The 23,444-nt window shown below is 59.8% G+C and overlaps 1 protein-coding gene across 1 annotated transcript in view; it reads left to right on the top strand.

The window, feature by feature from the left end:
• The first annotated feature begins 1,596 nt into the window (after positions 1–1,596).
• EFNA2 (ephrin A2) overlaps positions 1,597–23,444 on the top strand; it is a 45,308-nt gene continuing 23,460 nt past the window's right edge. The window contains exon 1 of the mRNA XM_058858460.1: positions 1,597–1,729. Coding sequence (XP_058714443.1) covers positions 1,608–1,729 — 122 coding nt within the window. The 5' untranslated portion in view covers positions 1,597–1,607. The remainder of the gene's footprint in view (positions 1,730–23,444) is intronic.

Here is a 23,444-nt window from a genome sequence, read left to right as displayed (position 1 = left end):
TGAGAGCAGAGCACGTCCTGTCCAGCGAGGACCAGCCCTTCTGGACAGCCCAAGAGGAGCATCCTTGCTCAGGGATGTGATTCCAGGGCTGTGGGGTGTCCTGGCTTGGGGACGTGGCTCTGGCACCATGGGGTGTCCTTGTTCAGGGACGTGGCTGGGTGGCACACCTGTGACCAAAAATTCCACTGGACTTTCCCTGTTCTCCCCAAGCTCTGTCCTCCCCAGAGCTGGACATGGCCCCACAGCAGCTCTGTGTTATTCCCATCGCTGTTTTCCAAGATTTCGACAGAGCAGAGTGATCCCTTAACACGAATTATTGTTTAATTTATCCTTACATCAGAGGTGAAAACAATGTCCCTGCAGAAGGGGGGACTCTCCCTGTCACCATCTGTCTGTCTGTCTTTCCTTGGCGTCTGTGAGTCGCAGGACATGTCCCTGTCCCCATCCCTCTCCCTGTCCCCATCCCCATCCCTGGCTGCCCCTTCCTAACATTTCCCCCCTATCGCCCCCCTGGCACCCCAAAACCCCCCATCAACCCTTCCCTTCCTCAAGGTAACGGACCCCCAAACCTCCCTCCTGCTTCCGAAGCCCCCCACCCCACCCATGTGACCCCCCCTTCCAAAATCCCAATCCTTTACCAGTGAACCCCTCCCCTTTCCAAACCCCCCCCGCTTTGCCCGTGCGACCCCCCCCCTTCCACAGCCCCCCCCGCCGGTCTCACCCCGCTTTCCAAAGCCCCCCCAGCGCCCCCCCCTCTCTTTCCACAGCCCCTCAGCCCACCCTGTGCGACCCCCGCCCTTTCCAAAGCCCCCGGTCGCTGTGACCCCCCCCGTTCCCATGCAGATCCGGCGGTACCGATTCGTTCCCCCCCCCCCCCCGCCGGTGGGACCCCCCCTCATTCCCCCCCCCCCATCAGGGGCGTGGCCGCGGGGGCGCGCGGGAGCCCCGCCCTGGGAGCGCGCCGGGCGCGCGCGCGGCCGCCGGTGGCAACAATGTGTGGGGGGCGGGGCGGGGCGGGGCGGGGGCGGGGCGGGCGGAGGGGGCGGGGCCGGCGCGGGGGCGGTCCCGGGCGGGGGGCGCGGGGGGCGCGGGCGGCGGGCGCAGCATGGCGCGGCGGCACTGAGCGAGCGGCGGCCTCCCGGCCCGGCCTTTGTCTCTCCCGGTGTCCCCGGGGCGGAGCAGCCCGCGGCGGGGCCCGGGGCTGAGCCCGCAGGTGCGGCGGCAGCACCGGGGGCTCGGCACCGGGCGGCGGCGGCGGCGCCGCGGGGCTCGGAGGAACTTGGCCGAAGTTGGGCGCGGGAGGTGGTGGTGGTGGTGGTGTGTGTGTGTGGGGGGGAAGGTTCCCGGTACCGGGGCGATCCCGGGGCGCCGCGGGAAGCGGGTCGGTCCCCGCCGCCCGAGCGCGGGATGCGGCTGCCCCGGCGCCGCCGCACCGCGGCCGCCCCCGAGTCCCCCCGCTGACGGCGCCCGGGGCCGCGGGCGATGGTGAGGGCTGGGCGCCCGCCCGCCGCCGCCGCCGCCCGCCGCCCGCCCGCCGTCCCCGGCCGGCCCCAGGGCCCCGCCGCCCCGTGAAGCGGCCGGAGCCGCGCCCGCCGCCCGCCCGGACGATGGTGCGCTGCGGGGCGGCCGCGCTGCTCGCCGCGCTCCTCGGCGTCTGCGTCTGGACCGACGAGACCGGGAAAGTTATCTCGGACCGGTTCGCCGTCTACTGGAATCGGAGCAATCCCAGGTGAGGCGGGGGGCGGCGGGGGCGGCCTCGGCGCCCGAGTAGCGGTCGGTGTTTCCCCCCCGCACACACACCCGCTCAGCGCCCGCTGACAGCGGCCGCCGCCGCCCGGCTCGGCTCGGGTCCCCCTCGAACCCCCGGTGGGCTCCGGTGAACGGGCTGGGCGGCCCCGGGAGGGGGGTGGTTGGTCCCCGGGGCTCCCTCCCCCGAAAGTTCCCGCGGGGCCCCGGGCGGATCGTCCCCGGGGGCTGCGGCAGCGCCGGGAGCATCGCGGGGCGCGGGGCGCGTTCCCGGGGGCGGCGGCGGCTGCGGCTCGGCCCCCCCGGCCCCTCCGCGCCCAACTTCGGGGAAGTTCGAGTTCCTCCCCCCTCCACGCTGTCCCCCCCGGTCCCTCTCCCGGGATGAGGAATCTGTGGAAAAACCCCCGAAATCCGCCCAAAGCGGCGGCTGCGGCTGCGGGGGGAGTCGGAAGGAACGATTTGGGGACGAAATGGTAAAACGGGCCGGAGGGGGGCACGGGGGGTGCGGAGTTGGAGATGGCCGGCCCTGCTGCTCCCGGATCATTCCCATCCTGGAAGCGCAATCCCCACAGTTGGCTTCGTTTTCTGACTCCAGTTGGAATTTCGATTTTTCCGTGTGTGTTTTTTCCCCACCAAGTGTTTTTTCTTTGGGGGCAAGAGTTTCGTTTCTGTCGTATTTCTTTGTTCATGATTTTGAGGAACCAAAAACTGTTGGTGAGTTGGAAGCAGGAGGAATTCTGCTCTGGGAATGCTCAGGTGGTTGGGACTCTCGGGACCCCCCACCCTCCCTGTTGGGGACACCCTTTGGGGTCTGAACAGGCCCGTTTGTAGGGATTCCTGCAAAAAACAAAAACCAGCCATCAAACCCCCATTTCCCCCAAAATTCCTCAAAGTTCTCCCAAGCCTGGCAGTGTCTGTGGGTGGTGAGGAGTGAGCTCGGTGGGCGCAGCCCCTGTGGCCCCCGGCTTTGGGCTGTCCCCGTTTTCTGGGTCAAACGGGGGGTTCTTTGTCCCCCTCGGTCCCTGCGTGACGAGCAGCCTCGTGGGGCACACCGTGGCCTGGTCCTCGTCCCCAGGGCTGCCAGCGATGTGAGGAGGCTCCTCCAGCTCCTGGTGGCTCATCCCCTGCTGCCATCCATGAGGGGACCCTCGGTGCCGCCTTCTCTCCCTCGATGACACCAGCGCAGTTGGGTAAAGTTCCTGGCGGTGTTTTGGGACGTGCGCGGGGCCGAGGAGCCTCAGCAACGCCTGGTGTCCATCCGACCTCCACACGTCCCTTTGGGGGGGACCCACCCGAGCCCCTCTCGCCGCCCCAAAATTGGGGCGAACCCGTCCCTTTGTGCCTTGGTGGCGGTGCCTTGGCGGTGGTGCCTGCGCCGCGGGCCGCCCGTGGTGCATATGGATTTTATTATCTCCCTCACATTTTTGTGGGGGATTGTAAGAGCCAGGGAATTATATTTTTTTTCCTTAATTTTTTTCTTTTTTTTTTTTTTTTATTATATTTTTTCTTCTTCTTTTTTTTTTTTTTTGCCCATTGCGAAGTTTTTGGTTTCGGCTCCTGGTGCTCCCCCCTCGAGCTCCCACACTTTGGGCTCTTTTCTTTTGTTCTCCAAAATGCCAAACATGTGTCAGGGGCCCCCCCATCCCAGTCCAACTCCGACATCCCAGAGATGAGGGTGCTTGGGGCGGTGGCTGGGATTTGGCACCCAAGGCTTCCGCTGGCTGGGATTTGGCGCCCAAAGATTCTGACGATTTGGGATTTGGCGCCCAAGGGTTCCTGGGGCTGGGATTTGGCACCCAAGGCTTCCAACGGTGGAGCCAACAGCCAAAAGCAGCCCCTTGGCCACTGGGGACGGGCGTCCCGGGACCCAGCACCGCTGATGGCGTCGGCTCCATCCCCTTCGCCCCCTCGTAGAAGCCGCCGAGAATTTCTCCGCGAAAAATCCACGGTGGATCGTTATCCCGTATATATTTATATATTTATACATTTCTAAATCTGCTGTTGGCAGGGAAAATATTTTCGAGGAGGAGGGGGGGAAATAAAATGGAGCGGAGGGAAGCGCGAGGGGCTGGCAGGGAAGAGCAGACAATGGCTGGTGGGTTCAGCAGGCACGTCCGCAGTGCCTGGCTCCGGGATGTGACCCAAATTTCCCCAATGTGGGAGCGCCCCGTGTCACCAGCGCTCCCCGCCTGCGCCTTCGGCTCTCGGAATTCGAGGCAATTTATTAGGGGTTGCAAAGATTGAAATTGCCATTGAGTTTCCTGCTTATTCCCTTTTTGAACCCAGCGGTGGGTTTATTTTTGCTCTGGAGTTACTACAAGACCGTCTCGTTCTTAGAAATGAAGAAAAAACGTATTTATGTGTTTTCTGGTCCCTCGTTTTCCTTCTCTTTTTTTCCCCCCACCAACACCTCATTTAGTAAGGAGGAAATAAAAAGGGGTTTAAAAAAAAAAGGGGAAAAGACCCAAGGTTAAAATGTCCTGTTTGAACCCACAGACCTTCTCTGCCGCTAAATATTTTTCCTCAGGTTTACACAGCAATCTATATTTTATAAAAGACAGGAATAAATCTCATGGTCGATATGATTTGCCCAGATTAGAATAATTCTATATTTCATAATTGGGGCTAAATTAAAAATAAGTGGTACCTCGGGATGCTGCAATTTCCCTGTTCTGGGGAGAGATTTAACCACTCGCTGTGGATTTACAAGGTTTATTTTTATTTTTAAATGGTTTTGCGAGGATGCGCTGGGAAAACGTTTGGCTGGATGGAGCTCCTGGGTTATCCAGGAAAAAAATGAAGGATGATGAAGGTAGAATTATATAATAACAGGCAGTTTTGGTACCGTGTGGAAGTGTGGATTTTTGCTCCGTGGCACATACGGGCGCTGCCGATGGTCGCTCTCCGGGTGTGGATCCGTTGGCCGTGGCCGGGCCGGTTGCGGGTGGATCCATTGGTCGTGTCCAGGGTGATGCACCCCTGGATGGGACCTTGGGGCTCCTCCCTGGTCTGGCACTGCGGGCAGGGGTCCAGCACTGCGGGCAGGGGTCCGGCACAACACCCAGGGCTCTTCCCGCCGTCATTCCGTGTTTCCTGGCTGGAGGTGCGGGAGCTGCTCGCCCGTAGGATTCCAGGGTGGATTTGTCTTGGGAGCCAACCAGGTCGATTTGGGTGTGCTGGAGTGTCCAGCATCACCAGCGGGTTGGGGGGTCCAGTTTTGGCCCCCGTTGCCCCCCACACCACGGCGGGTTTAGGGTGGATGTCTCGGCACGCGGCGCCGTGCGGCAGAAAAATCTGGGATGTGGGAAAACCTCCGTGATATGGGGGAAAAAGTCTGTGGGAAGGAGTGACCTGTCCTCAGAAGGTCCCCAGTCCTGTGATCCTGACCCGTGGCCTCGTGGCCCTGCTGGAAACCCCTGGAAGGCCAAGGAAGGACGGAGGGTTTGGGATTTGTTGCCGTCCCCAGCTCTGCCGACAGCCGGGTGACGGGCAGGGAATCGTCATTCCCGAATGCTGGTCGGTGTTCCTGCAGCAATCCCGCGGTCACTGCCGTGTGCCTGGATCCACATCGGGAATGTGCAGAATCCCTCTGTTCACGGCACAGATCCCTGGGACCGGGCGGGATCGTGCCCGTGGCCTGGTTTAACGCCGGGGTCACGGCGCTGCCTCCGAACGGTTCTTTTGCTGATTTCTGTATTATTTTTCGGTGTGGTTTGTGAGCACAGCTGGGATTTCTGTTCTGCTCCTCTGCACTCCCCAATCCCGGGGTCGGGAAGCGGAGAAATGGTTTCTGGCAGGGGGATTTACGGAGCCAGGTGATGCTCAGGGCCGGCGCTGATGGCAGAGCGGGACTTTGGGGGGAAAGGGGTGGTGGGGTCGGGGTGAATGGGGCACGCCTTGGAGGGGATTTAGATCATGTTCCCAATCCCATTGGATTTTGTGCCCCTTTTTCCTGCATTCCCATCTCCTGGAGCTGTAGCCCCGGTGCCTGCTGATTGCTGGTGCTTTGTCCGAGAGCCTGGAGCCCGGTGGCCGTGGCCAGGAGAGCCGTGGCCGTGACCCACTGACCACCCAAGCCAGGGCCAGCTTGCCCACCTGTGTGTCATGAGGGGCTGTGGCCAGGCCGCTGGTGGCTGCGTGTGCCACCTCTCCATCAGGGCAGCGGAGACGATGCCACATCTGTTTTATCCAGGGGAATTTGGTGCTGCAGAGAGATGGCCAAGCAAGAGGGCTCAGCTTGGAGGATCCCACCCATGTCTTCATGTTGGAGTGGGGCTGGATCCCAAAACCTCTGTGTCCAGGCTCTGGCTGGGACTTTTGGGGTCACAGCCATTGCTACGTGTCCCCAGTTCTCTGTGTCCCCACTCCCTGCTCCCCCGGGCATCGTACTGGGGCCCACATCAGCCTCTGAAAGAACCATGCCCTGATACCCCTTGGAGTGATTTGAATGTGAATTTTAACCCTGGCACTGGGCTTGTTCCTGTGTCACCATCAGGCTGAGTCCCCTCTCGGGGTGCCAGAGCAGTGCTGGGTGTTTGGGTGTGCCAGCGCTCCGCCTGGTCCTGTGCAATTCCTGCTCTTTTAGTTTTCCTCCGTCTGTTCTCCCTTTGTGCCGAGATCACTCCCAGCCCTTCCCACCCCTCTTTTCCAGCCCGTTAAGCCGTGTTAGCAATTCCTCACCAGCCCAGGGCTGCGGCGAGTGGTTAATGGAGAGCAGACACCACCGGGCCGGCGTCGCTGACAGGATTCTCTCTCCGTGCCCGTCTCCGTCTCCGCCTGTCCCTTTCCAGGGACCGCAATTACATTCCCTGCTGGTTGCACATTTGGTATCCAAATGCCGGCCATGCGCCGCATCCTAATGCGAGGATGGGCTGGGGGCGTGCGGAGCTGCCGGAGGGTCATCGGTCCCTAGGACCCCCCCTGGATCCTGGGGTGTCCTGGTGGGAAGGGGCACACACCAGGTGGGCAGTGGGAACAGTCCAGGGGGTGAGAGATGCCCTCAGGTAGCTTGGAAAGTGCTGCTGTATAAAGAAAAACATGTATTTATATACATATAGATTTCTATGTATTTACATACAAATATATTTATATCTGTTATATAAATTAGAAATTTATTTACATATGTGGGTGTTTATTCACCCACCCTCCCCCCACATAAACACACTTTACACACACAAATAATCCAATGCCAAAAACGCCCCTGTCTGGCAATGCTGTGCCACCCCTGTGTGACATTCCCCTGGAATTCCTACCTGGGGGCTCTGGGATGTACCTGGCTGTGGGTTTACCTGGCTCCAGCGCTGTCCGGCTGTGTCCATCCCAGTGCCACATCAGGAGCCGGCTGGAGCGTACCTGCCTGTGCCTGACAAGGTTCAGCTGCTGGGTTGGCTGGAAAATTGCAGCAATTGTTCCTTAAATAGCTCCTCGTTCCTGATGGTGACAATTTCGGTTCTTTTGTGTTAGATATTAATCATGATTTCTGAGGCTCCGTTTTGATCCGAGCTGGTTTTCCCCACTTGGGGCAGAGATCCTGCCCCGCTTCGTTGGATTTAATGGGATTTATGGAAGGTGAGCAGCTTGGAGTGCTGTTACCTGCAGCCCCTAAGAGGTGTTTAAATTCCTTTTCCCTCTTCGCCATGACCCGGTGCTCATCCCGATGTCCGGCTGCTTCCCTCTGCTTGGAGATCCATCCCAAAACCAGGACCAGGCCCTGTTTGGTCTCTGCAAGTGCAGAGGAAGCACCGAGGGTCCAGGCTGGATCATTTCCTGGAATCAATGATCTTGGAGCTCTTTCCCAACCCAGGTGATTCCATGATTCTCCAGAGCTGGAGAAATGTTGGGGTGAGCCAGTGGCTGCTTTGGCCTTTGCCAGATGAATTCCAGAGGCATTTTTGAAGCCCCCTGCCAAGCCAGGGCTATGTTTGGGGTGTCTGTGGGTCCAGACTCTTTGCCACCAGCCCTTCTGGATTTGGGGATCCCATGGCTGTTCCCACAGGCTGGCTGGGAGCAGTGTCAGGGACACGGTGCCCATGGGGTTTTTTGGGTGCGGGATGCGCCAGGGCTGGTTTGATCCCGGCAGGAAAAGCGGGAAGGGACGAGGCTGAGAGCAGGGCAGTGGGACGGAGCCGTGTCCCTGCTCCATCCTGGCTTGTTCCCGGGTGGTCACAGTGTTGTTATTTATTTATTTCTCCTCCCTCGCTCCCCCTTGGCTTGTTGCTGCCGCTGTGCCTGGGCTGCTAAAGAGCTTCCCATTGTTCCGGAGCTAATTACCTCCTAATGAGGCTCCCGGCTCAAAAGCCGAGCGGAGCGGGGGCTGTGGGGGGATGTGAGGGGGCTGTGCTGGGAGGGGATGAGGGCAGGGCTGGGGTCAGCAGCGGGGTCAGCAGCGGGGTCACCCGATGGCTTCAGCTGTGCTGCCCGGCCGTGTGAACTGGGCTTGGCGGTGGGGAGATCCATGGAGCTGCCAGCCTGGAGCTTCATCCTAAAGGGCGGCTGGGAAGTGGTTTTGCCAAAATTATCTTGTTGAGCCCCAAACCCGTGGAGAAATCAAAGCCCTGTGGATTTTGGCGAGGCGGGGCTGGTGTCTGGAGTCTGGGAGCATTCCCGGTGTTTTCCTTGGTGTGACCCCTCCCTGCCAGCCCCATCTGGGACAGGAGTCACCTTTAGGGCACATCCTTCATTTTGGAAGGGGTGCTCGAACTAGGGGTCCTCAAAGCTTAACTCCTTGTGCTGGACAAATCCTGCTCCACTTCTCTCTTGGCCTTATCCCATTCTAACCTTATCCCATCCCTCGGCAAGAAACGGGGATGAGCGCTGATCCTGATGGGATTCACCGCTTTGGCTGGAGGGAGCCAGGCAGTGTCCAGGAGTGTCCTCGTCCCCGCCGGGATGCGGAGCAGAACTTTGGGCTCTCCATCCCAGATCCTGCTCTGCCCCTGGAATATTCCCCGCGTCCCTCGGGGTCGCGGCGGCTCCCGGGGCTCCTCTGTGTGCCGCAGATGTGATGGGGGAAAAGAGGATCCTTCTCCAAAGGGGTTGGGAAAGCCCCCACCTCCGCCCCGCTCCGATTGAAGCCGGGCTCTGTGCCCCCGCACGGGGTGGGGGGTCCTGAACTTCAGAGGGGGATGAGGCGCTCAAAGCAACACCAGTGGGGGAAAATATTCCAAGGGAGGGAAATTTACTCCCTGGAATAATAATGAAGGTGGGGGAATGAGTTCCCCTTCCCTGTGCCCTTGATGAAGGGTGCCCAAGGCAGTGAGGGGTCCAGGGTGAGCCCTTCCAAGGGGATGGAGGTGCTGGCAGTTTTGGGATCAGCCCATCTGGCCCAGCTTGCTCGTGGATCCATCTCCAGCTGCAGCACAAAGCCTGGGATCGATGGCGCTCGGCTCTGGCGAAACCAGTCAGCGCCGGGGCGGCGAGATCCGCGCTCCCATTCCAGCCCCGCTCGCATCCGTTCGACATTTTCCTTTCGGTCATTAATGAAGGGAGAGGCATGCGGAAACAGGGATTTAGCCTATTTTTTTTTTTTTATTTCCTCCCCTGTTAAATTTTTTCCCCTCTTCCCGTGTTTGCTTCCCAAGGCTCAGCGGAGCAGCGAGCAATGCCGCTGCCGGGAGAGGAACAGCCACGGGGCCCAGCCATGTCCTGGTGGGGCTGTGCCATGGTGGGATCCCGTGGGATACACCTGGGCCGTGGTGGTGGGATCCTTTGGGATACACCTTTGCCATGGTGGGATCCCATGGGATAAACTCGTGACCTGGTGGGATCCTGTGGGATACATCCCTACGCTCCCTCAGCACATCACCTCCTCCCGACCTCCCAGTTTTCCGCTTTCCTTGTTGTTTCCAGCTGCTCCGGCCTTGTTTTGTGGGATTTTCCCATTTTTCCTGCAGCTGTGACATCCATGTGTCCTGCAAATGTCGGAGCTGCCCGTGCCAGGTCGGTTCCATTAAACACCGTCCCAGTGCTAGACCCGGAGCTGCCGCTCCCTGTGGATACCGGTACCGGTATTCCCACCACGGTATTCCCATCATGGTATTCCCACCACAATATTCCCACCACAATATTCCCACCACGGTATTCCCACCATGTTATTCCCACCACGGTATTCCCATCGTGGTATTCCCACCACAATATTCCCACCACAATATTCCCACCACAATATTCCCACCACCAGCATTCCCACCACAATATTCCCACCACGGTATTCCCACCACGGTATTCCCACCACAATATTCTCACCACAATATTCCCACCACAATATTCCCACCACTGTATTCCCACCATTGGTATTCCCACCACAATATTCCCACCACGGTATTCCCACCACAATATTCCCACCACAATATTCCCACCACAATATTCCCACCACGGTATTCCCACCATTGGTATTCCCACCACAATATTCCCACCACGGTATTCCCGCCGCGCTGCTGAAGCGTTCCCAGGATCCGCAGAATTTTACACCATCTCTCAATACCTTTTTTTGTTCAACTCCTGGAATGGACTTTTTGTTTCAGCTCCTTCACCACCAGCCCCGAAATCCCCCAGGAATCCAAGTCTGGATTTTGGATCTTTTGTGCCAAACCCAAACCTCTTTCGTTTTCGATTCCCAGCGCCGCTGACTTTGGGGAAAAAAGGGGAATAAATGGCAATGAGGGTTTTTAACGGCTGGGAATGGGGAAGCCCCATTCCATCCCCAGCGTCCTCCTCCCAATCACCTCCTCCATCTATTTCCTTGGCGTTCCGCCGAATTTCCCTGGATATATTTTGCCGTTTCCCCCAGTGCAACCAAGTTTTGTCGGATTTTTCTTTTCCCCCTGCAGAAGAGGAGGAATTATCCGTCTCGGTTTATTTTTCCTTGAACATTACACGGGAGCAAAACTCACCCATGTGCTGGGAAAGAGATAAAGTGTTTAGACAGCAAATACAAATATTCCAGAGCACTCAGCCCGGCTACAGCTATTCCTGCCAGGATTCCGGATTCCGTGCCGTGTCTTCCAGGGGGGTTTTATTTAGACTGTCTTATTTTTTTTTTATTATTATTTATCAAAAACCCTATTTATATTTGCAGTAAAATAAAATCAGCCTGACCCTGTAGAGAACTCGAAAAATCCCAATTCTTTCCTTTTCCAATCCTGTTTCCACTGAGGAAAAAAAGCCCCTGGACCTCGTGCCCTGCACAAAATCCAACCGCGACGGGATTATTTCGGCGGCTGAGCTTCTCCACAGGCGCTGGGACGGCGCTGGCTCCGTGTGTCCCCCCCTAAAATCGGGATGCAGGGAAGCTCCTGCACAGCTGGGGATGGAGCTGGGGCCCTTGGGGTCTTCCCATGGGATTTTGGGGGCACGGTCTCCCTTGTGCCGCAGGTTCCGACTGTGCGTGGAGCACTCAGAAAGGGGGTTATTAATTTGATTTTATTTTAATATTCAATGATGGATGGGCTTCTGCTGCTCCTCAGGAGCATCCCAGTCTCCTGCCAACGTCCCAGCCCCGCTGGGGACCCTGCGGGTGTCATTGTCACCCCGGTGCCGGGCGCTGGTGCCATCAGGAGCTGAGGAAGCTCTTTCCCAGCCAGCTCGATAATCCCAATTATTATCTGGATTCTCGATCAGGGTTGCTTATTAAACTTGGCACCGCTGGCTTTGCCGTTCCGGCCGCCTGCCTCGGCAGAGGGATTTATCTCCTGCCGACGCGGGAAGGAAATTGAGTGGAAAAACGCGGGGCAGAGCCCCCCGGGACGGCGGGGGGGGCCGGGGGTACCCGGCTTCCGAAGGGTTTGGAGATGCTGGCACAGCCCCAGCGCTGGAGCTGCCCGGGCCGTGTCCGTGTGTCCGTTCCCATCCCTCCATCCCCACCCTGTTCTGGGATGGGCGTTTTCATTCCAAGGTTATTTTGGAATGGTTGGTGCTTTCACACAATAAAACTAGCCGTTATTTTCCCTTTTCCCTGAAATCTAAAGGAGGTTTTGTCAGCCTCTCTCCCCCTTCACCTCAGGAATATCAGCTTTTTCCAAATCCAGGCCTTTCCACTGGAATTCCCAGCTTCCCATCCCACAAACCTTCTTGGTTTGCTCACTGACCCCTTCTTATCACATTGTGTCCACAAACTGTGTTTTATCTTTGCCTGACACTGCGCTGGAACTGCCCGAGCCAGGGCCGATGTGCCGACCCTTCCAAAGGGGCTTTTCCCAAATTTCACCCAATTCCCAGCACCGACTGAGCAGAGCATCCAGGGGAGTGGGGTGGGAGGTGGGAGAGATGCTACTGGGAAAAGATGCTCTCCCAGAGGGTTTCCCTCCCTCCTGGTGTTTGGATGTTTCAATTTTCCCGTTGCTCTGCTCCGCTTTTTCCTGCCTTTTCCACCATTTCTCTGCATTTTAAAAGACCCGTACAAACCCTGTAACTGGAATTTCCTTTTCTTTGTGTGTCTGGCCGCTCTCTCACCCCTGGGTGAGCTCCTGGGATCCCCATTTTAGGGTGGGGGCTCTCCCCTGTCCCCTCCCCATGCTGCTGCCGGGGGATTCGGGTGAGGAATGGGTCGGCTCAAAAATCCTTTATTTGGGAAATAAATGCTCGCGCTCCAGGGCTTGGTGTCCACCTCGGCCACGCTCCAGGCTCTCTCCTGGGCTTTTTCAAGATCCTTCATGCTGGGTGGTTGGGAGAACCTGCTGGCTCTGGCTGAGGGACTCGGGATGGAGCCACCACCCTGCCGGGCTGTGCCTGTGAGTTCCCAGTGACCGTCCCGTTGTTGTAGAACCACCGTCGGATACGGCGCTGGCACACGGGAATTCCGGCTGTAAATGCTGGTCAAAATGGTGTTCCTGTGTGATTTCCAACAGAGAACCCAAGCCTGGCTGGAACAGAAATGGCTTCTGGCTCCAGGTTCTGTCCACGTCTCCGTTGGATCACCACGGGCTCGCGGGGATTGGTTTGGCCGGAGCCGCGTGGGTGCTGAGTCCTGTGGAAAACCCAGATCATGGCCCTACCACGGCCCTGGCATTGCTCCTGACCCTTTGAGGTGGGATTTAAGGCTAAATTGGCAGAGTTGGAAGCAGGTTTGGGAACAGGGATTGCCTTTGCAGAGGATGTGTGCTCTGGGGGCAGCGTCCAGTGCCGGCCTTCCTAACGCTCATTGCCGCGAGTGTCCTTCAGTCCGAGCAGCTCCCGGCTTTCCCTCCCTGCTCTTCCTGGCATTCCCAGCTTTCCCCTCTCCATGATGGTTCCTGGGGTCAGTGGATCTCAGTTCCAGCCACCCAACAGCTGCCTCTCCCGGCTCATCCCATCGCCATCTGCAGTTTTCCATTGTTCCTTGGCTCTTCCCAGCGTTGGGATGTGGAGCGCTGGCAGTGAGGGAATGTCCGGGGCTCAATGTCGCAGCCCGGATCTGGACTCCAGGAAAATCTGGACTCCATTTCAAAGCTGATTAATGAGAATCATAAATCATAATGTTGTCTTTTATGATAGAAAGCTTTGGATGGGGAGCAGGGACTCTCATCCTGGAAGCTGGGGGTGATCCTGGATCCGGCTTCCAGCTCATTACCCGGAGACAAATGGCTTCTCCCTCCCCCAGCCTCAGTTTCTCTGTGGGTAAGGTGAGGATCGCTGCCAGCGGCTAAATTAGGGAATTAATGTTGGTGGAGTGATTGAGAGATGGAGAAGGACATGGCTCTCACAGCGCCATGTCCCACTGCACAGCGCGCCCGCCCGCTCCGGAGCCCCATGTGGGAATTCCAGCTGGGAGCACGGATTGGGGTGCCCGCAGTGAAGTCCCTTGTTTGTGTCCAGAGGGCACCATGAGGAGGGACTGGAGGCCTCCAGCACCTTCCACACTGGTTTGGGATCTCTGTGGGGACACGGTGGCTCAGATTCTTGGCTGATTCCGATGTACATCCCGCATCCAGCTGGTTTGGCAGCGCCGGAGCCCAATTCAACACGGCCTCTTCCCAGCGTATCCCTCACTGCCCCAAAATCCCTGTGTCACCAAGACCCCTCTCCCACGGGAGGGGAATCCAGCTGGATGGATTTTTGTGACTTTCTTGTATTTTTCCTTAAACGCTGTAATATTTATTCCACTTTATAAATCACTTCCTTGCTCCGGGTGGAGGGAGGATTTATGGGCGCAGGTGGGAGGAAGGCGGCTCTCGGGACTGACCTGCTGGAATGGTTTTGTGATGATGGTCACAGCAGCAATTCCGGCCAGGGGAGAGGGCTCCAGCTGGGAATCCTGCCTGGGATGTGATGGGAGCAGGGATGGACCCAGCTGGGATGGTCTGAGGTTGGCACATCTCTGGTGCCGCTCAGGGTTTTCTCTGTGCTGGAAAGCAGCACCAAGGTTGGACCTCAAACCATTTTCTGCTGTGGGAACACCAGAAAAGGGATTCCAAAGCCTTTTCCAAAGCCTTGCTTTCCCACTGCAGCCATCAGTGTCACGCTGGGGCCATGGGAATGTCACTGGGGACGCGGGAATGTCGATAGGAGGTTGCTGATGATGGAGACCCCAGGGTGAGGGGGCCGGGGGGTGTCGGGGTTTGAGGTGAGGGTGTGGATGCTCAACCCTGGGGAGACCCAGCCGGGTCTCTCCCTGCTCCCTGGGGGCCAGGCCAGCTCCACGGGGAATTTTCCCTGCACCGGCGCTGCCCGCAGCAGCACAAACGAACCAAGTAATTGGCAACATGGAAATATTTTGTGCTCATTAAGCAGTGGGAAGCGGCGGGTGAGGCAGCGGCGGGTGAGGAATCCGGGTTCTGTGGCGGGGTTCTGGCGGTGTCCTCCGGAGCCGTGTTCTCCAGTGGCTCTCCCGGTGACCCAGGGCAGGGAGCACGGAGTGGGGACACCCTGGGATGGGGGGCTGGAGGTGGGAAGGAGGTGAAGGAGCCAGATCCTGACGCTGCCCAGCCAAGGGCTCCACATGTTGGGGACAAGGACAAACCAGGGGAGCAGAGGGATCCTGGCTGCTGTACGGGGACATTTGCAGGACCCCCCCATTTCTCCCAATTCCCATCAATCCCACGGATTAAAACTTGAAGCATCAGATCTCAGCAGCCGCCGTGGAGCTCCCCAGCCCCAGCACCGCCGATTCCCAGGAGTGACACCAAGGGGAGCCCCGGCGGGTCCCACATTCCCTCCTCTCCCAGCAATGGAAGCGGGGAGCGATCCCTGAGGATCCTGTCCCTGTTCAGGGGGTCCCAGAGGGGTCCCCCCGGCATCCTCAGCCCCGAGCACGTGGCGGTGGTGCCGGGGCCCCGACGCTGTCCCTGGCGCGACGCGGGGAGCCCAGCGGTGCTGCAGGCGGGGGAAGCTTTATGGCTGTAGTTAAAGTGACTTTATGATATTGTATCTGAACAATTGCCGGCTATTATCCGGATCGATGCCGCGGGATTGAGACGCCGGTTGATAACCCAGGCAGGGCTCTAATCGCTTTTAAACCGCGCAGGGTCGGTGGGGCTTTCCATAAAACCCCTCGGTGGTTTCTGCTTGAGCTCCCTGCCCCTGGCTCTGGTGGGTTTTTTCCCCGGGACGTCCCTTCGTGGATGCGGGTCCTGGTTTGTTCCTCTCCACCCTGGGTGGGGATCAGGATGCTTGGGATGCCGGAATCCAGCATTCCTGGGCTCCAGGGTGCCCTGCACTGCTGGGTTCTGCCCTGCTGAGGAGCGAGGGGCAGATTTTGGGATCCCGTTCCCACCTTTGCCTGGCTCTCAGCGACCTTGGGCGAGTCACGTCACCTCCGCGCGCTTCGTTTTCCGCAGCTGTGAAACGAGGACAATGATACCTTTCCCACCTCACAGAGGGGTTGGGAGGCTTAATTAGTTAATGTTCGTAAAGTGCTTTGAGGATTAATTAATATTGTGACTCTAATTTTTTCCGATGGTGAAACGCCACTTAAATATCTCTGCGCTGGTTCCTTCCTCCCTGACCCTGTAAAGCAAATCCACCCAGGAATGTCACTGGTCTCTGCAGGAGCCATGTGGCCGTGTCCCTGCTGGGTGCCACCTCCCCAGTGCTGAACTGGGAGGCACTGGGGGCACTGGTACAGGGGTGTCCCAGGGCGTGGGGTGCAGCTCTGGGCTCCCCGGCGTGTCCACCTGGGTCTGATCCTCCGTGGCCAGGCTTTCTCTGCTGGAGCCATTCCCATGGGAGTCAATCCACTGTCACCTCCCTGTGACACTGCCCATCCCTGCCCAGCCTCCTCGGGCACCTCTGGAAATCCTGATCTGCTTCGGTGGGAAACTGCCCCCAGCCAATCCCACATCCCGTGTCTGATCCCACCCGGCATTTCGGGGGCTGCGGGGCCTGGCTGGGGGGTGGCCGGTGCCTGGTGGGTTGGGGACACTGTGCAAAGCTCTGGGCAGCCATTGGGGGCACAATCCCGGCGTTCCCGGTGGGAAATGGGATCACACCTGGCTGGGACACGGCTGGCGGGGGCGGGAGGGCAGTGCCACTGTCCCTGTCCCCGTTCCCGTTAGCGGGGTCGCTGATGGGCACCTCTGGTTTCCTCCAAGGTGATTCCTCAGCAGTGGCTCTGCTCCGCTGTGCTCTCCTGCTCCGTGTGAGCACGGAGGGGACAGCAGAGGGTCCCTGTGATGGCACTACCATCCCCCAGCCCCTTGGGGTGTGAAACCCAGGACTGGCTCAGCTCCGATGCTGGGAAAGTCTTGGGTCAGCACCTGTGGGAAGTTTCCTGCTGGGAGCAGCCAAGGGAAGAGCTGGGTGTGTGTCCCAGCTCTGGGTGATCCCAGCCTCTGGCTCTGGCACAAACCAGGGGTGTTTGGCTCTGTTGGAGATGTGGGAATTCCTGGAGGGGCTGACGGGGGCACGGTCCCAGGTGGGATGGGCCGGTGGGACACGATGGAGCCCCGGGACTGGAGAATCAGGGACAGCAGGAGAATTCCCAGGAGCACTGGAGGGAACTGGAACCCACCAGGGAGAGAGGAAGACAAGGAGGGAGGTCTGGAGGGAGCCACAATTCTCTTTCCTGGAGCTGCTGGGTGGAGCTGGAGGAGAAGGAGCATCTGGGCTGGGAGAGGATGAGCCAGGAGGGTCCAGCCCTGGTCGATGGCTCCTGGCCCTGTCCCTGATCATTGTTCCTGTCCCTGGTTGTCACCAAGCTCTGTTGGTGGGAGGAGAGGCACACACAGGGTCTCAACCCACGGGATTTGGGACAGGACACTCCAACATCAGCGTCCCCATGCCCGGACCCTGCTCCGTGCCGTTAATGACATCCCTGCAATTAAACTGGAACTAATGCAACGATAAAAATAACCCGCTGTCCTTCCGCAGCGCCGCATCCCACAAGCTCAGAGGTGTTTAAAAACCCATTTAACACCGGATCCTGGGCGTGGGGTGGCACCGGGATCTGCGTGGCCACGACTGGGTTTTCCAGCCCTGACCCATTCCCAGCCTTCTGCAAGGTGTGAGCACCCCCAGTTCCCTCCAGTGCAGAGACTGGTTTACCAACTGCTGCGTTTTAAATAATCTAAATTACATGAATATTTTATTTTTCTTCTTTCTAGAGTTGTGGAATTCCCAGGGGTTGGTTTTCAGGCTTTTCTCCGTAATGGAGGAGCAGGAACGCATTCTTTTAATGGTAATTGAGATTCTTGCATCATTGCAGGACTTGGGAGCTGGATGGGCTTTAAATAACGGGAAAGGGGGGGAGGAATTTGGGTTCTGGCTCCTCAAATGAGTTTTTGAGGTTTTTAGGTGGTTTTCCTCACTCTTGTGGCAGGGCCAGAAAGCTGCATCCCCATCCCACTGCCCTGGGAGCATCCCCCAAAGCAGGAGATGACTTGAGGTGGTGACAGGGCCCTGTGGGTGTGGTGACCTCTCGGGAATGGTGCTGGGGGTGACCTGTGTCATGCACCCCATGGCTGGAGCCGCCTGTCAGCCCTTCCCCAATCCAGATATCACCCAGATATCAGAGCTGGGCCCTCCTGTGCTGAGGTTTGGGGATTTTTATGGCTTTGTTGCCTTCTGACTGGCACCAATCCAGAGGACACCCATCCTGGGGGCACCCATCCCTTGTTCTGCTGCAGGGATGCTCGTGGAGCGTGGGAGGGGTTTCTGTCCCCCCTTCGCCGTGCACGAGAGCGGGGTGGATTTGGAAGGGAATGAGCAGGATGAGGATGAGCAGGGTGTGGAGCGTGGCTGTGCCAGCCCGGGGGTCCTGTCACTGTGAGTACCCAAACGCCAAGTGCAGGAGCAGCAGGGCAGAGCTGGCACTGCCACCCCCGTCCCCTCCCGAGCTGCTCCCTCTGCCGTGCAGGGCTGGATCCCGGCCCCGTCAGCATCACTTGTGCTGGCCAGGGCTGGTCCCCACCACGGCCTTGTGGGGCGGTGGAAGAGGCTGCCGAGCACTTTTGGGATGGGGGGAGGCGGCTTCCGGCTGCTGGGGAAAACATCTGGATCCAATTCCCGCTCCACGTGCAGCCGGCCGGGCTGGACCCGCTCCTGCCAGCGTGACAGGAGTGGCTTTGCTGTGGAGGGACACAGAGGGTCCCTGTCCAGGCCTTGGGAGCCCCATGGAGAGACCCCTTCCCAGTGGGAGCCCCAGCACGGCATCCCCATCCCAGTGAGAGCCCCAGCACGGCATCCCCATCCCAGTGAGAGCCCCAGAATGGCATCCCCATCCCACTGGGAACCCCCAGCACAGCATCCCCATCCCACTGGGAGCTCCACTACTGCACCCTGATCCCGCTGGGAGCTCCACCACTGCACCCTGATCAAACTGGGAACCCCCAGCACTGCACCCTGATCCCACTGGGAACCCCAGCACTGCACCCTGATCCCACTGGGAGCCCCAGCACTGCACCCTGATCAAACTGGGAGCTCCACCACTGCATCCCCATCCCAGCAGGAGCTCCACCACTGCATCCCCATCCCCGTGGGACCTCTGCCATCCTGCCCTGGAGCTCCCCTTGTCCCGGTGCCATCTCCCGGGGCTCCTGGTGCCCGTCCCCCGTGCGCTGCCGCCCCGGGCGGGGGCGGGGGGAGCCGCTGCCCGCCGTGCCTTTTGTCAGCCTCGGAGAAGTTGACCTTGAAGCGCGCTGGCAGAGCCCTGCAGCTTAATCGTGTTAGAGGTGTCTGACTGCGGCTCGCGCGGCTCTACCTGAGCGGCATCAGCAAGGGGGACGCGGCGGGCTCGCCGCCCTGGCTCAATAATTGATGCGTTTTTCTCAGCTCCCCCTTCCGTGAAAGGAAACCCAAGTGCTGGGAGGATGGCAGGGCCGGGAGGATGGCAGGGATAGGAGGATGGTGGGATTGGGAGGATGGTGGGATTGGGAGGATGGCAGGGATAGGAGGATGGTGGGATTGGGAGGATGGTGGGATTGGGAGGATGGTGGGATTGGGAGGATGATGGGATTGGGAGGATGGCAGGGCTGGGAGGATGGCAGGGATAGGAGGATGGTGGGACTGGGAGGATGGTGGGATTGGGAGGATGGTGGGATTGGGAGGATGGCAGGGCTGGGAGGATGGCAGGGATAGGAGGATGGTGGGATTGGGAGGATGGTGGGATAGGAGGATGGTGGGATTGGGAGGATGGTGGGATTGGGAGGATGGTGGGATTGGGAGGATGGCAGGGCCAGGAGGGTGGCAGGGATTGGGATGGAGGATGGAGGATTGGGATAGGAGGATGACAGGACCGGGAATGGCAGTGCTGAGAGGATGGCAGGCCTGGGAGGATGGCAGGGACAGGAGGATGGCAGGGGTAGGACGATGGCAGGGACAGGACGATGGCAGGGCCAGGGTCAGGATGATTGCAGGGCCAGGGCCAGGAGGATGGCAGTGGCAGGGACGGGAGGATGGCAGGGACAGGAGGATGGCAGGGACAGGAGGATGGCAGGGATAGGACGATGGCAGGGCCAGGGCCAGGAGGATGGCAGTGGCAGGGACGGGAGGATGGCAGGGACAGGAGGATGGCAGTGGCAGGGACGGGAGGATGGCAGGGACAGGGACACGGGATGGGAATGGGAATGGTGAGGGGCTGGGTTCCATGGGGAAGCTCCGGGATGCCATCCTGGGGTCACCCCGCTGTGGATGGGGATGTGCCGAGGGTACCCCGTGGTCATGGGGAGACACGTGGAGGTGGGAGCAGCCCCTCCTGCTCTGCCCAGCTTCCTCCCCACGTGAAGCCTCCAGGCACCACATTTCCAGCCGCTTTTCTTGGGAATCTGCAGAAACCCTCAAACCCTGTATTCACATGGAAGCACCGAGCATCTCCCCATTCCCAGGGAGAATCCTGTGCCTCCGGGCCTGGCACAGCCCCCTTAGTGCCCTCACCACAGCCCCCTGGGTCTCCCCTGCTCCCACCTGGATCCTCATCACCCTCGGTGACCCTGGACCCCACGTTGGGGGCGCTGGCCCCGGGTGCCCCCCGGCTCAGCCCCTTTACACCGGGCAGAGTTGTTTTGCCTGCATACAACCCTTCCTCCCTGCCTCCCCCCTTTTCCCCCCTTTCCCCTCTTAGCCAAGCGCACAGGGAAGGGGAGAGATTTTAACCTTCTGCCTGGAACCAATTAAAAAGGTCTTTCCACAGAGACGAAAGTGCTCGTGCACCTTTGTGTGCTGCGAGCGGGGGGAAGAAAGCAGAGGCGGCCTTTGAAGGGGGGATGAGGTCCCTCCGCTGGGACCCCTCCGGGCTTTCAAAGCCTGCGTTATTTCTTTATTTTTAAATAGCCAAATTAAAGTGCCTCCCGCTTCCTCCCCTCCCCGTTCGCGCGGCAGCACGTGGCCCCCGCCAGCTGCGAGGGGGGATGCGGGCACGGCTGGTCCCGTTCAGGGTGTTCTGGGCACCGGGAGGGCTCAGGGCATAGCCCAAAAAACCCAGCTGGGACCCCTCTGCCATGGGGCAGAGCATCCCTCCCTCGTGCTGGGATTGCCGAGGCGCTGGCAGGGTGGTGTTGAGGGGGTTCCAAGGGGAGCACACTGGCCAGGGCAGCCCCCCTGCTTGCCTCAGGGCAGCCCCCCACCCACCCAGGGCAGCCCCCCACCCACCCAGGGCAGCCCCTGCCTCACCCCAGCACAGCCCCGTGACCAGGGCAGCCAGAACAGACCCCCACTCACCCCAGTGCAGCCCCCCAGGGCAGCCCCCACTCACCCCAGCACAGCCCCCCAGGGCAGCCCCCACTCACCCAGCACAGCCCCCCGGCCAGGGCAGCCCCCTCTCACCCACCCCAGCCCCCCTCTCACCCACCCCAGCCCCCCTCTCACCCATCCCAGCCCCCCCCTCACCCACCCCAGCCCCCCTCTCACCCACCCCAGCCCCCTCTCACCCACCCCAGCCCCCCTCTCACCCACCCCAGCCCCCCCCTCACCCACCCCAGCCCCCCTCGCCCCCCACCCGCCGCCCCTTGAACTCAACCAGCCGAACGCATGAGTGGGTTTCTTCAAAGCGCCCCCACCCCACGGCCTGTGCCCCCCCTCCCCGCCGCCCCCTGCCCAGCCCCGTAAGCCCCCGCTGAAAGGGCCGCAGAACAAAGCACAGGAAGGGATTCCGGTGGTTTCCGCACGGACCTGAATGTGGAGCCGCTCAATGGAAGAGGAGCCACGACGCGCCGGCGCTTTTCATCCCCGCATCCCTCCCCGGCCGCGAACCCAGCGCTGCCTCTCCCCGCGCCCCTCGCTCCTTTCTCCTTTATTTTTTTTTGTTTTGTTTTGTTTTAATTTTTTTTTTATTTTTTTTTTTTTAATATAGTAGTCTCAGATTTATTTTTCCACAGTGTAATTCTGAAAGACAGCGGGGATGAATTATTCATTCCCCCTCTCCGCCTTTGCATACAATCCCTGCCGGGGAGGGGGCCGTGGCGAATGCGTTTGTGTGCAGGGCTGGGCCGAGGGGAATGGGAATCGATGGTTGATGTTTAGGTGGGGGGCACTGGGTGATTTTTTTGGGGCTGGAGTACTTGGGATGAGGCCAGGAAGTTTCTAGAGGGGAATTGTTCCTTTCCTCTGTGGAGTGGAGGGTCCCGGGGTGTGGGGTGACCCCAATCTCTGGGTGTTGGGTCTGGGTCTTGTGTGCACCTGGGGGCTCCAGGGTGGGCACCGTGGTCCTGGCTTCACCCCTCACCCACTCACGATTCTGGGTGAAAAGAGGGGGGAAAAGTAAAAAAAAAAAATACCCTTTTTTACTAATTTTCTCCCAAATTAAATGCTCTTTGAGCTCAGCTTGGGATGTGAGGAGGAGGAGGAGGAGGGATTCTTCAAAGAGCAGGATGGCTTTGGGGACCTGTGGCTGGTGCTGCCTTCATCCCTGTCCTGCCACCCTCTTCATCCCTGTCCTGCCACTGCCTTCATCCCTGTCCTGCCACCCTCTTCATCCCTGTCCTGCCACTGCCTTCATCCCTGTCCTGCCACCCTCTTCATCCCTGTCCTGCCACTGCCTTCATCCCTGTCTCACCCCATCATTCCAGAAGGATGTTCCCCCCTGTGCCCCCCAGAACCCCCCACTCTGTGCCCTTCCCTGGGGACACAGGGACAGCCGGTGCCACCCCTGACCCCTGGCGTGGCCATGCCCAGACCTTGGAGTTGGCTGCCAAAACCTGACGGGGGAAAAAGGGGGTGAAACGAGGCGAGGGGGGATAAGGGGGTGAATGTGTGCGAGGGGAGGCAGCACCCCGGGCAGGGCTTTAATCTGATTAACCTTGGAGTGAATGGATGAAGTGAAAAGGCTTAAACCCCAGTGAAAGGAGAGGGGAGGAGGGGGGCACCGAGAAGTGAAGACCCCGGCCGGTTGCGCCAAATTAGGTCAAATTTGGCCGGTGGGACACAAGGGGAAGGAAAAAGGGCGGGGGGAAGAGTCAGGCGAGGAAATCAGCGTGGATCTGCTGGCGCTGTGACCTCACCGGCACCGCTGGGCTCTGTGCCTCAGTTTACCCCTTCCCTTCTCGAGGCACCGCGACCCTCCGGCCTGGCCCTGTGGCGGGGGGGTGCCCGGGAGGAGCCCCCCTCGCTGCTGGCCGTGCCCCGTGTCACCTGGAATGGCCACAAGGAGCCTCCTCGTGTCCCCCCCCGGAGCCTCCGGGTGCAGGGGGAGCTCCTGGAGCATGCGGTGCCCCGGGGCTGAAGCAAAGCGCTGCCGGGGGGTGGCCGCCCTCCCCTCCATCCCCTCTGCACCCGATCGATCCTTGCCCCGATCGATGGGCGCTTCCCTGCGGGCGAGGGGCGGTGCTGCCCGGCCGGGCAGGAGAAATGGCTTTTCGCAGAGCCTGGAGCGGGATCCAGCATCGATCTCTGGTGCCTCGTCAGAGATCAATTAGGCCGGTCATTAGCCGTGCCCAGAGCGCAGCGGGAGCTGCGAGGGGAGCAGGGAAATGCCAGGCTGGCAGAGGATGCCCGCGGGATGCTCGGGAGCTGCTCAGCTCACACATCCCACCCTGCACGCGCACAGATCCCTGCCTCAGTTTCCCAGCTCAGAGCTGGGGTAGAGGCTGTTCCAGCAGGGCTGAGAGCCCGGTGATTGTCCCGGGGCTGTGAGAGCCTCGTGGCTGTTCCTGTCTCATCCTCCTGATGGGAATGTTTGTTTGTCCGTCCCTTCAGAGCCGTCGGCATGGCCGGAGCTGTCCAAGGAGCGGGAAGGGGCCGGGAGGAGCGCGGCTGTGCCGGGGGACTGACAACTGACCGGGACGTGTGTCCGTCCCACCCGGGAGTGTGTCTGTCCCACCCGGCCGTGTGTCCATCCCACCCGGCCGTGTGTCTGTCCC

This window comes from Poecile atricapillus, chromosome 28, assembly GCF_030490865.1.
Source record: "Poecile atricapillus isolate bPoeAtr1 chromosome 28, bPoeAtr1.hap1, whole genome shotgun sequence".
Classification (NCBI taxonomy): domain Eukaryota; kingdom Metazoa; phylum Chordata; class Aves; order Passeriformes; family Paridae; genus Poecile; species Poecile atricapillus.
The sequence above is the reverse complement of the archived record's forward strand: the minus strand, read 5'-3'. Positions and strand labels throughout refer to the sequence as shown.